At 51.6% G+C, this 13,163-nt stretch overlaps 1 protein-coding gene across 1 annotated transcript; it reads left to right on the plus strand.

Annotated features, from left to right (window-relative positions):
- The first annotated feature begins 754 nt into the window (after nucleotides 1-754).
- On the plus strand, nucleotides 755-12,924 carry ARRDC1 (arrestin domain containing 1). Its single transcript, XM_036752301.1, has 8 exons — nucleotides 755-1,125; nucleotides 6,747-6,857; nucleotides 9,013-9,063; nucleotides 9,469-9,623; nucleotides 9,841-10,023; nucleotides 10,356-10,532; nucleotides 11,070-11,514; nucleotides 11,630-12,924. The coding sequence occupies exons 1-8, from the start codon at nucleotides 1,008-1,010 to the stop codon at nucleotides 11,692-11,694; spliced, it is 1,305 nt and encodes a 434-aa protein (XP_036608196.1). The 5' UTR covers nucleotides 755-1,007; the 3' UTR covers nucleotides 11,695-12,924.
- The last annotated feature ends 239 nt before the right edge of the window (nucleotides 12,925-13,163 follow it).

The raw sequence follows: 13,163 nt of genomic DNA on the forward strand, positions 1-13,163 counted from the left end.
GGCGACCTTGGCCCACTTTAACCGGAGTCTTGCTGCTTACCTGCCCCTCCTTGGTAGAAGCCGGACCGAAGTGGCTGGCAGCCTCCAAGGCACACAGGACCAACAGATAAAGGTCTCAGTTGGCCTCTGGTCCGAGGACTGAGAGCGCCTCTCCTGAGGCTAGAAAAACCTGAGGAGGGGGAGATGCAAATAATCCCAGAGACCTAGGGAGGCTGCGACTGGAGGCAGCGCATAACTGGTGGCATGTCAGGCAGCGGAGATAGAGAGAGGATGGAGAGTTGGAGTGGGGAGGGAGAGAGTGGGCAATGGTAATACTAGCTAGCATTTACAAGTTCGTAAAGAGCTTTTACAAATATGATCTCATTTGGACCTCACAATAACCTTGGGAAGAAGGGAAGTATTATTCCCCATTTCAAGTATGACGAAACCGAGGGAGACAGAGTAACTTGCCCAGCTAGTAAAGACTGGAGCGGAACTGGCACTCAGGTCTTATTTAGTCCCGGTCCAGCGCTCTATCTATTCGCTGCTGAGCCTCACTGTTTACGTAGTGAAGGAGACCCCGCCCTGCAGAGGCTGGACACTTTTCTTTCCCTTTCGAGGATAAACTGAACCCGAAAGAAGAGAGAGGTAAAGAAACGGGATTGTCCTAACCTCAGTTTACCATTAAGGGAAATGGGTACATTACCTCCCGAGCTCGGGAGGTCGAATGGGTGGAGCTGCGTTGGCTCCTCCTCCTCCGCGTTCCAACCCCGGCGATCTCCGCCCCCGCTTCCGTCCCCGCCCCAGTTCTCCTGGCCTAGGAGGGGGCGGGACGGACGGGATGGGGCAGCCCCGGCCCTTTAAGGGGCGGGCACTTGGCTGGGTTCGGGCGTTGTTGGCTGCTGGAGCTGAAGCTGGAGTCAGGACGAGTCAGTAGAAGCCCAAGAAGACGGGGCCGGGCCGGGCCGGGCCAGGGCCTGAGCACGGGGCCAGGGTCCTAGGTCCTAGGTCCCAGGTCGGGCAGGACCATGGGGAAGCTCCAGCTCTTTGAGATCTACCTCAGCAACAGCCGAGTCATCTACAGTCCCGGGGAGCCGCTGACCGGGACTGTGAACCTGCGCCTGGGCGCCGCGTTGCCCTACCGAGGTGAGGTGAGGGGCTGGCACCGGGACTAGGGATGGGGGCACGGCTGGGGCGCTCTTAGCCTGGAGCCTCTGGCCAGCGTAGCGTGGCAGAGGCCCGGGGGGCGCTAGAGAGTGACCTCCTGCTTCCCACCTTACCTGTCCATCGCGCGCGCGCGTGTGTGCGTGTGTCCTTTCCCTGCCCATCGTGTGTGTGGCCGTGTCCTTTCCCTGCCCATCGTGTGTGTGTGTGTGTGTGTGTCTGTGTGTCTGTGTCCGTGTCCTTTCCCTGCCCATCGTTATCTGTGTGTGGGGCGTAGGAACCTCATCTAGGAAACTCAATCCTCCTCCCTTCTTTTTGGATGCTTGGGTGAGAGAAGACTTCCCTCCTCCCCATAGGACCAGCCCTCCTGAGTCACCTGTGAAGCCTCCCAGTCGAGACCCGGATCCCCTTCTCCCTTTGAACCTTTCCTGATCAAGAGCCCAGGCCAAAGGGTGGGATGTAGGTCTCACTTCCTCATTTGCCTATCCCCTGAGATGTCTATCAAAAGGCAGGGTCACTAGAGCCAGATGGTTTGGGGTCCAGGTACCTAATGAAGGTCCTGGCTGGGCTTTTTGTGGCTTCCCCTTCTCAGGAATCACCTTCCTGAGCAAGGGCCCTCAAGGCTACGGCTGGGTTGGGCTTGGGTTTTCCATACCCAATGAGGGCCCAGGCCTTGGTGCCAGGTCATTTCCCTCTCTCCCCAGACCATCGGGCGCCTACAAGTTCTGGCCTTGCCTAGCTCTCCTTCCCCCAATCAACTGGCCAGCTGTATAGTCTCCATGGTTACCACAGTCCTGCTCGGAGGGTGGGGCCATCCCTGGGGAAACTGCTGGGCCATTAGGTTTTCTGAAGCAGGTTCCAGGCTTCCTAGTGAGGGAGTCCTGGTTCTGGGTGAGTGGAGTGGCCCTGAGCAGGAACTGATAAGTTACTAACCTGCCTGCTGAAGTGTGTGCGTGGAAAACATAAAGTAAAGAACAAAGTTTTCTCAGCCCCGAAGAGTGTATGGAACAAACGTTTGTTTACCCCTTGCAAGGGAAGGAGGGCAAGACTGCCCTGGGCATGAGGCCAGACCAGAGTTGTGGACCCAACAGTCTCAGACTGTACCTTGGCTGGGACGGGAGGTGATCTGTACTGTGGTGCAATGGGGAAAGGAAGGGCTTAAGCATTTATATAGAACTTCCTATGTGCCAGGCACTGTACTAAGTACTTTTTACCAATATTTTCTCATTTGATCTTCACAACAACCTCAAGAAGCAGGTGCTATTATTATTATTATGTTTACAGAAGTTAAGGCTCACACAACTAATAAGTGTCAGAGGTTGCATTTGAACTCAGGTCTTCCTAACTTCAGGTCTGGTGCTCTGTCCACTGTGCCAACAGCTCCTTTGGGTGTAAGGCAGTATAAAGCTTACCAACAGGCTGAGGTTAGGCCTCGCACAAGTTACTGAGGAAGGGGGTTCAGGACTCTGGTGATGGACCTGAGCAGGGACATTAGGAGGAGTGGGGGAGGGGAGCAGAAGGACTCACCCTTATGGACTTTAGGGCCTGGGGGGTAGAGTAGAACTGGAAAGGATATTAGATTTTACAGAGAAGTCAAGTGATTTTTTTTTTAGAGGGGGGAAGGCAGGGCAATTGGGGTTAAGTGACTTGCCCAAGGTCACACAGCTAGTAAGTGTGTCAAGTGTCAAGTGATTTTCTTAAGAGCAAACAGCAAGTTAATGGCAGTACATCCTGTGAAGGTAGATTTAGATCTGGGAGGGACGTTGAACGTATCCAGCCTCAACCCTTTTATTTTAAAAATGAGAAAAGTGAATGCCCCAATGGTTGCTTGAAGCCACCTAAGTAGAAGGTAGCCAAACTGGAATTCAAATGTCAGTTCCGTGACTCTGGGTTCAGGACTCTTACCCCTGTGCCCCCAAGACTTTACATAGACCAAGGGACCAAGGACAGAGCTCTAGGTGACAGACACATTTAGAGGGCAAGAAGAAATGAGAAGATAGAATGAAACCAAGAAGAAGCAGTTGGAGAAAGATCTGCAGTCCAGAAGTCTGTTGTATCTTAATAGCTGTCTCCCCTATCTGTTTCTCCGTTTTACAAATAGGATTCTTAGACTCATAGACAAACTACTTAGAGGCAATGATGTTGAGAATCTTCCTGCCCCTCTACCTCAATTCTGCCTTTCTTAGAGCATCCCAGGGTACCCCTGGCTGAGGGTCTTGGGATATCACCCCCTCCTTCCATAAGGGAGGAAGAATCAGCATTATAGCCGCTGTGGTGGGGTAGGGGAAAGGAGGTATCCCAGGTACTCCTAGTTTTGTCTGGGGTTCAGTACTTTTCCTTCATCCTTTGCAGGTCAGAAGAATCAAGAAGATAAGGAGGGGGACTGAGCTCTCTCAGGCTGGGGTGTCTCTTGTCTTTTCATGAGTCAGGCAGGAAAGAGGAGTTGGTTTAAGATGGGGCCTCAGGGTGAAAGGGAGCTTCTGGGGGCAGAGCTCAATCTCTGTGCGGGTTGGAACTGGGACCTCTGGGGGTTCTCACTTGCCTGGCCTTGCTTCAGCTGGGCCACCTGCTTCCTCAACCCCTCCCCCACTTCTATGGCCCTGGTTGGAGCTGGGCTCCCTGACTCTGCCTGGAACCTAGGCACACACTGGGACCATGGTGGCTGGGATCAGAAACCTGCCCTGGTAACAGCAAAGAAAGCTCCCTTTGTGGGACCAGGAAACCAAAGCCTGACTAGCTCCTCGGCCTGGTCAGCACCATGTGTGAGTAGAGGCTTGTTCTGAAATACTGACTGAGTTAGATCTCTCCCTAGAAGGCTAATTGGACCATGGGTCAGAGCAGGTAGGCAAGGAGGGTGTGGTGGGTGGGTGAAGAGGGAGAGCTAGTTCAGGGGCATCGTATTGAGCTCTGACACAGACTTGACTCTCCACTTTACTCTGGCAGGGGAGAAAGAGGCTTAGACTCGGGGTCAGGGACCGGGTCACAAATGACAGGCCACTGTGGGTGGATGGCATGCTCTCCATTGGCCTCCAACCGGATGTTTTTGGGCCCTGGCCTTCTGCCACTCCCCAGTTAGGAGGAGAACTGAACAGGCTTCTGAAATATTCATGGGCCACAGAACTGGAGCCTGAGAGAGGCAAAGCCTGGGGCCGGGCTGACTGGGGATTCTTTCCTAAGGTCTGGGAGGAGGTAGATAGAGCCAGGCATCAAGATTGGGATTCAGTGATCCCAAATCTTGGACTGACCGGGACAGGAGAGGGCACAAGTCCTTGTACCTTATATACAGCCAGGGCAGCAACCTTTGGGATAATAGGAAGCCCTTTGATGGGAAACAGGGGAGATAGGACTGGAGATTGAGTCTGGAGGCCTCGGAGGGTGCTTTATGTAAATGTTGGAGGGGGAGGGGGAAATCTGCTGGGACACCTGGTAAACAAAGGGACTCGAAGCTGGCTCCTTTAAATAGCACACTTCCTGGTATGTGTATGACTGGGCGTGTAGGGTATAAATTTCTGCTACCTGTCAGAGCACCCCTTCCTCTTGAGGCCTTCCTCCTGGGAACCCTGGGGTGGGACTGGGAATTAGGTAGGAGCTACCTTAGCTCTGAAGACCAAGATAGTAGCCTTGGGGTGAGGGCACCTGGAATTCTGCCCTGTATAGATTCAGCCCAAACTCTTCCCAAGATGGTTTTTTTGGGGGGGTCGGGGTGGGTAGAATGGAGGAAGAGGGATAGCACATCTGTCCTGTCTCTTATTCTCACTGTGCTAACTCCTTCCCCAATACCCCCTACTGCCCCTCCCTGGTCCTGTACCTGCTCAGACAGGTCAGACCACATTCTTGCAGTGAGGAGGGCTTAGGCTCCCCTCTTTGAGGGAGTATGCTTGCACAGCTTCCCCTATGGACTCGTTCTTAGGAACGGTGAGGGAGGCCCTGGGGCTGAGTTTGGGTGATAAAGCCTGAAGGCTTTTCCCTCTTTCTGAAGTTCAACTTTGCCTTGGGTTCTGGCCAGCTGTCTTTCAGCCTTGGGCTTCCTAGGGGCTGGAGTGAGGTCAGTGTGGGTGGGTTATAGCCAAGAAAAAGTCAAATTTCTGAAGTGTTTCCCTGTGGCTTACTGTTGGAGGCAGTAAGAAAGGGGTCTCCATTGCTTGGGGAAGGGCCACTTCCTTTGTCTAGGCCTCAGTCCCCTCATTTGTAAATAAGGGGGGTTGGGTGAAGAGAATAAGGATTCTTCTTGTTCTGTCATTCTCTGAGTAGGGGCTATGAAGGTTGGTCTGTCTCCTGAGCTCAGCATCTGGTTTCTTTTGAACCCAAATGAAGACAGATTAGGAGCCCTTTCTCTATTCTCCTTACCCTACTTCCCTGTTATCTGATGTGAGGAGAAGGTTCCAACCCTAAGAGTAGTGTATGTCTTTTTTAAGGCCCAGGAAGAGGCCCTTGAGAAACTCAGGGAAGTCTTGTCTCTAGGAGTGAGAGAGTAACAAAACTGGCTACTCTAGGACCTTGGCTGGGGAGCAGGGGGCAATTGTACTTTAGATTTTTCTCAGGAATCTAAGAGAGGCAAGAAAGGGCCAGTGGGGACCTGAGATGGAGGGGGTTGAAAATGGGGAGATATTTGGGGAAGTAGGCATCTTTGGGGCTGGACAGGGAAGAAGGAAGTGTAGTTATAGATCTTCCTCTTGATCCTACCCTACCCTCAACCTGTGCCTAGCTAACTGGTCTTGCTCTTATTTTAGCCCCTGAGAGAACCCATTGGTAGGGGGAGGTCAGAAGAATGGCAGAGCTAAGTACCACCGACTCGTGTCTCAGAACATGGGCTCTAACCCTTACTCCTCCCAGCCAAGATAGTATCTCTTCACTCCCAGTAATGGAAGGCACTGTGAGAAAGACATCCTGAGCCCTTGAAATTTCTTCAGCCTTCACTTTTCTAAGGCAAGGATTCTTAACGCAGGTTCCATTGATAGATCTCAAGGGGGGGCGGTATAAATCTGGATGGGGAAAAATGTTATGTTTATTTTCACTAAACCCTAACTGAAATTTAGCTTTTCCTCCAATTATGAATATAGGTAACAAACATTATGAGAAAGGGTCCCTAGAGGCAACACTAGACTGCTAAAGGAGACCATGACTAAAGTTAAGAATCCCAGCTCTGAAGGCTGTCCCTGTTTCACTAATGAAAGTCAGGCATCATCAGGAGGTACTCTGAGGGGGATTTTCTGGCTTAATGCTCCCCCTAGGCATGGGATGAAATGGGACAGGAAGCCTCAGACTTTCAAGGCTAAGGGCAGGCTGACTCTAACCTGCCTTTTTCCTCCTGGATGTATGCTGGTTCCTGGCTATCTCCATCCAGGGCTAGAGGTGACCAGGGCCTTGCCCTTGAAGGGACTTCTTTGGAAAGGAGCATGGCCAGGAAAGTGGTGAAACAGGTATACTTAGAATGAGGGGGGAACCCTGCTGGTGGGATTCTTGGATTATCCTGCCCCAGGATTCCAGACGGTCTCTGGAACACTACGTGTTTGCTTTTCGGGAAGAGACTAGAGATATTGTGGGGCTTTCTGGTAGGAACAGTGGTTCCCTTGATCAGCTCATGAGTATGGGTGGTATTTTAGCCATCAGGGTGACCTGCACAGGGTCCTGCGGAGTGTCCAGCAAGGCCAATGATACTTCATGGACAGTGGAAGAAGCATACTTCAACAGCACATTGTCCCTGGCTGACAAAGGTAAGCAGGGGCCCATCTAAAGAATTAACCCGAGTCCTTGGATGGGGTAGGGGGATGGTATGGGGGGGGTCAATGGAGGGTAAGGCTAGCGAGCTGGAGTCAACAGTGGGTCTCTGACCTCAGATGTGGAGAGGCTGGAGACTTGGGGACTAAAGTGTGAGGAGGAAGTGCCTGACAGGAGGGGTAGGAGGTGCTGTGGTTGATAGGCTGAGAAGGAAAAGGGAGCCCAAAGATGGTGGGATTGGGGTGTGGAAGGGCTCTGGGTGGCTTTTCTACCCTAAATGTCTCTGACTGAATGACTCAGGGCTTAGGAGGCCATGCCCTTTCCTAGGCCTGTCCTGCAGGCCCCATGTACACCAAATGTAGGCATGAATAATCTCATGTTCTCCAGAGGATTTAGTCACACTTCCTTGACTCCCAGAAGGTCTTGTGATCCATCCTGTGCTTACTTGGGATCAGGCTCGACCATCCTTTCTCTGGTGCTTTATCTGGCTCTCAGATTGCCCTCCCTCTTCAAATTCCTGTTCCATCTTCTTTCCAACATGAAGTTCCTCTGACCATGGAAGGAGATGATCTCATTCAGACTTTAGCTCAGCTGGACCCTGACGTTCAGGCTGTCCCAGGTCTGAGCAGGAGACTGCCTCTAGGTCAGTGTCCTGATTTTGGCAGTGAAGATTCCAGGTGGATGAATAAATAATCTCTTTCCCTCTCTTGGTCTCTGAGTAGCCCATGTGAAATGGTGATCATGCTAGTACTTCCTTCCAGGAATGTTGGGAAGAGGAAGAATTGAAGAATGTCACATGGAGTAATTGAGGCCCAGAGAGGGGAAGCTGTTAATACACTGGATGAGAGGAACCAAAAGGAACTTGGCAAGCTAGAATAATGGGCCAAATATACTAAGATGTAATAGTGAAGGTGGCACAGTGGATAGAGCACTGGCCCTTGAGTCAGGAGGACCTGAGTTCAAATATGACCTCAAACCCTTACTAGCTATTTTGACCCTGGGCAAAAAAAATCCTATGTTTAGGTTAAAGTCAATTGCCCAAGTATAAGATTGGGAAGGAGTAGTTAGACCATAGTTTATATGGGAAAAGATCTGGAATTTTTATGGGTTTATAATTTTAGTATCCAAGAGTTAAGAATGATAATTTCTGGGGGACATAACTATCTTCAGGTGTTTTGAAGGGCTATCACTTAGAAGAGATTATTAACTTGTTTTGCTGGGCCCCAGATGTCATATCTCAGCAATTTGTAGAGCCAAAATTCAGCTTGACGTGAGAAAAAAACTTAATATCCATTAGAGCTGTTTCATGAAATGAGTTCCCCATCACTGGTCTTCAAGTGGAGCCTGGATAACTGCTTCTCTGGGATATTATAGAGGGAATTCCTGCAAAGATACTGCTAAGTTAGTTTGAAATTTATGATTCTGGATTTTGCCTAAAGTCACATGGCAACTTAGGTTTGCATCCCAGGTCTTCTGGCTTCCAGCTGAAGGCCTTGTTCCCTTCATGCAGTATCTGGGGGCAAACCAGATCCATCCTTTTGCTGGGAATGAGGCTTTCTAGGATGTCATGCATTGCCCTTTGGTGCTGACAAACACATGTCTCTTCTCCATTGTGGGAGAGCCTCTCCTTACCCAGCAAGGGCAGGACTTTCAGAGGAACATCTTTGTGCAGTTGTTCCCAAGTGAGTGTGAAATAGCATGGTATAGTGATGAGAGAGCCAGCATTGGAATCCTTTGGGCACTGGATTCAAGCCTTGCCTCTGAGAAATATTAGCTGTGTGACCAAGGGAAGTTCCTTCACTTCTCATGTTCTTAGGAATCATCCTAAGGCTGTTAGAGATGAATTGCTGTTCTGCCTTAGTAGAGGGGAGGAGTTTCTATGCCAGTACCTCCCCAGAGGTGCACGCCAAATCCTAACTGTAGGGGATTCTCAGGCCAGGTTCCAGTGAAGCTGAAACAGTCTTATCTAGGCGTTCCTCACCTCATATATGGCAGGAGAAAAACAGGGAGCAGTAGCTTCTTCTGTTGGCCAGTGTGTTTGGTGTTCAGCATTAACTGATCCCAGAGAGGGGACATAGGTTTCTCTTTGGCAATCAGCCCTGGCTCTGGGGGTCCCATGACTAGTCCTCTCTTACTGTTTTCTTTCTGCAGGAACCTTGTCACCTGGAGAACATGCCTTCCCCTTCCAGTTCCTGTTGCCAAGTAAGAGCCAGGCCTGACCTCATCCCTGTCCCTCTTCGGGGGGTGGCCTTGTACATCTGACCATTCTTCTGTGTCTGGTTAGAGAACCCCCTGGACATGTCCAGAGTACATGAATGTTCATATGTATACTTATACAGATACATGTGAGAAGGTCTTTGGCAGGGGGACCTATAGGGGTCATTTGGAGGGGAGAGGTTGGGTAGGAGAAGAGTATTTTAGTCTGGCCATGTGACCCAAAATGTTCCCTCCTTGTCTTCTATGGCCCTCCACCGTGGTGTGTCAGCCTCTTCTGGGTTTGGGGATTTGGTTCCTTGTAGTTTCTCATTGTTCCATCCAGCTCTGACCTGCCCCACCTCACAAGATACTGTGGCCTACCCTGTGCTTATATCTCCATTCTCTGCCCAGCCACAGCACCCACATCCTTCGAGGGGCCCTTTGGGAAGATTGTGCACCAGTTGCGTGCTGTGATCGACACCCCTCGCTTCTCCAAGGACCACAAATGCAGCCGTATCTTCTACATCCTCAGTCCCTTGAACCTCAACAGTCTCCCAGACATCGAGGTGTGGCCATGGGAGGTGGGAGGCAGAAAGGCTTGGGGTTCTGGGGCTATAATGGGTTAGTGACCATGACTGGGGCTGGGGTGGGGTATACTCAGGGAGTCAAGGGCTATCCTTGGGGATTGGCTTGGACTAAGGGATCTGAGAGCCTGTGGTCAGTCAGACTATTCCCAGAGCTCACTGTCCTTGGCATAATCTCAGTCTTACCTTCACACAACAGCAACCCAATGAGGCCACGACTACCAAGAAGTTCTCTTACAAGCTGGTGAAGAGTGGGAGTGTTATCCTCACTGCAAGCACTGACCTCAGGGGCTATGTTGTGGGTCAGGTGGTCCAGCTCCGTGCAGATATTGAGAACCAGTCTGGCAAGGACACAGGGCCTGTGGTGGCCAGCCTTCTCCAGGTCAGCAGCTGGCATACATGCCCAGTCCCATAGGCCCTATTTCTCCTTCCCTACCAGCTCCTTGATCCCCGGGTCATATATCTTTCCATGCCCATGTCCTTATCCCTCCAGCCCTATAAATCCTGTCCCCAGAGGTCTTGGACAAGAGCAACCCTAGGCAGTGGGGTGCATGGGGTTAGTCCTTGGTGATAGCTCCACTTCCAGGGAGTTCAATGAGGGGGAGACATTCATGCCATTTCAAATAGGAGGCAAAGGAGACATGGTTAAGGCTTTCATCTTTGCCCAATCATAGACTTGCTGTGACCCTTCATTTCTATTCTCCCATTTCCCAGAAAGTATCCTACAAGGCCAAGCGCTGGATCTATGATCTTCGGACAATCGCAGAGGTTGAAGGCTCAGGGGTGAAGGCCTGGAAGCGGGCTGAATGGCGGGAGCAGATCTTGGTGCCAGCCTTGCCACAGTCAGTGCTGCCTGGCTGTAGCCTCATCCACATAGACTACTTCATCCAGGTGAGGGGCCCTGATCCCCTGGAAACCCTGGGAACCCCTCTTTCTCAAGGGTCCCTGTCTTTTCTGGGGTCCCCTTTCCCCAGTTTTCTCTACTTCCTCCCCCAAAGTAGCCCTGGTCCTTTCATCTTTTCAGGGTCCCCCATCTTTCTGGGAGGCTGCATCCTGTCAGTCCCCAGTTCTTATCCCTGCTTTAGCTGAGGGAGGGCCCACAGGGATTTGTTCCGAGATGGAACCCTCATCCTGGGAGAGGAGTGAGTGTGGTATCCATGATGGCATATTTTAATTTCTGGGTCCCTTCCTAACCTGTGGGGGCTGGCACTGGGACTATGGGAGTACCTGAGCAGCCACAGCTTATGAGGGCAAGGTTTCAGCACTGGCTTTAATAAACCTCAGTTGATGTACAGCTCGAGGCCAAGAAATGGGTAGGTGGCTCTTACCACTCCCAGAGAAGGCTTGGGAGGATTGTTCCTTTTAGTCCTAGGGCTATGTGTCTGAGAATCTTCCCCTCATATCATACCCCCTCTCCTGTATACCCAGGTCTCACTGAAGGCACCTGAAGCAACAGTGAATCTGCCCCTTTTCATTGGCAACATTGCAGTGAATTGCCCTCCATTGAGTCCTGTCCTGTCCTTGTCTGGGCTCCCACCTCCCCTGGTACCTACTGCACCACCTGAGGACTTGGACATGGCAGCCTGCGGGCCTTGTCCTATAGTCAGTGTCTCCCTCCCTACTAAGAGCCACTCACAGCAGCAGCAACAGTCAGCACGGCCCTTCAGCTATACACCTGGTCTGAGCTTTCCTGAGACCCGGCCTGAGGTTGAGCCTGGCCCTGAGGATGGTTCACCTGCTCCCAGCCGGCCTCCACTCTGCCTGTCCACCGGTGCCACTGTTCCCTACTTTGCTGAAGGCCCTGTGGTGCCTATGTCTACAGCCAGTGACCTGATCTTGCCACCAGAGTATAGCACATGGGGCTACCCTTATGGTGAGTGGACCAAGGCTGGGTGGGGCCAGGGACCTAATTTGGGGCGCTTGGCTGAGTAGTGGGGAAAGATTTCTTGTGCATGGTCCTTATCACCTTCCGTCTCTTTCTGGGGCAGAGGCACCCCCCTCCTACGAACAGAGTTGCAGCAGCGCCAGCTCAGGCTTGAGCAATGGGAACTGACTTGTGGACTCAGCCCATCTAGTGGCCTCCTGTGGCCCTTGCCTCAGGCCAAGTTTCCAGTGCTGTGAAGAGGAGGAGCTGCTGTCTGAATCTTTGGCCCTGAGGGAAGGAGAGGGCCCATAGCCCGGAGCCGTTTGACCTCTGACTTTGTATCTCCTTGGAGAGTCCCCCCATGCCTTAAACCCTAGCCTCTCTGCCTGTCAGGTTGGGCTGTGTATTCTGTGGCCCTGGGGGAGAGGTCTTGGGGCTCCAGTCATACTGTGTATCTCCATTGCCCATGTAGGCTATAGGGCCCTGGAACGGCTGACAACGAACCTGGCTCTGGTGCAGGAGGACTGATTGTTCTGTCCAAGGGCAGGGTCTTCCCTTATTCCCAGGACTCAGCCAATCACACTGGGGAAACTTTCACTGGCTCTCCCTCTTGTGCCTTTTCTCCTTCTGGGCTCATGCTGGGTGAGCATTGTTTATCTCACTGCTGTAGCCCTAGCTTCCTTGGACAGCATAAAGAGCTCTCCTGCCATTCTCCCATGGCTAGGGTCCACTCCCTGCACAGCCAGAGCTGGGGCAGGAGACCTCAGTGGCTGGCTCTGACTTCCTCTCCCTAGGTGGGACTATGGGCAAAGTGGAGATAGCTGGGCTGGATCTGACTTCCACTGGATTGTAACCTGTAACCTCCCTCCCCTGAACTAATACACACCATGGTGCTCTTCACTTTCTTTCTTCTGGACTTAGGTATCCCTTGGGCAACCTGTCCTAGGGCATGTTATGGTATGGATGGTTCTGCATCCATCTTGGTATGTTTTCTAGTATTGTCTGGGCCTCTTGGATGTCTGGGAGAGTGAGCAGCACCTTGGTGACCTGTTCTGTTCCCTGCCTCCCCCACCCCCTCCCAAGCTATCCAGGAACCCCTAGCCTTTGTCTTTCTTCCATCAGCATCAGGGTTGGTAAGTGTTGGCCCCAGTCTGGCCAATGACTCTTTTTAAAGCATGTGTGCTGTATTGAGAGAGGTTGCTTGGATTGGCTCATGGGGCTGACCTGGTCTCAAGCTGAGGGAGGCTTTAGGAGTCATAGGGAGTCCTGTCACTTGCTGTTTTTCTATGGCTCCCCTCCCATCCCCCTTCCAGTTTCTTCAGGTATTTATTGCTAAATATGCCTGCCCTCTCCCCCCACTCCCTCCCAGCCTCAGAGGCATGAAAATCTACATGTAAATAAAGTTTTTGTTTTGTAATGTTCAGTATTCATGTATAACTTTTGTGCTGCCATAGGTTTTTTTACTTGATCCCTCCCCTCACAATCTCTGCTCCCCACCCCCACCCCAAAGCTTCCTCATTTCTTCCCCTTACTACCCTCTCTCATGTCTCTGGGATTTGGGGTGGACACTTGCCCCCCACTGTCTTCATAGCTTGAAGCTTGGAATTTGAAAATGTATAAGAGAATCAGAAGCTCTGTTACTTGACTCCAGAACTTTG

The sequence above is a fragment of the Trichosurus vulpecula genome, chromosome 3 (assembly GCF_011100635.1).
Source record: "Trichosurus vulpecula isolate mTriVul1 chromosome 3, mTriVul1.pri, whole genome shotgun sequence".
In the NCBI taxonomy this organism is placed as follows: domain Eukaryota; kingdom Metazoa; phylum Chordata; class Mammalia; order Diprotodontia; family Phalangeridae; genus Trichosurus; species Trichosurus vulpecula.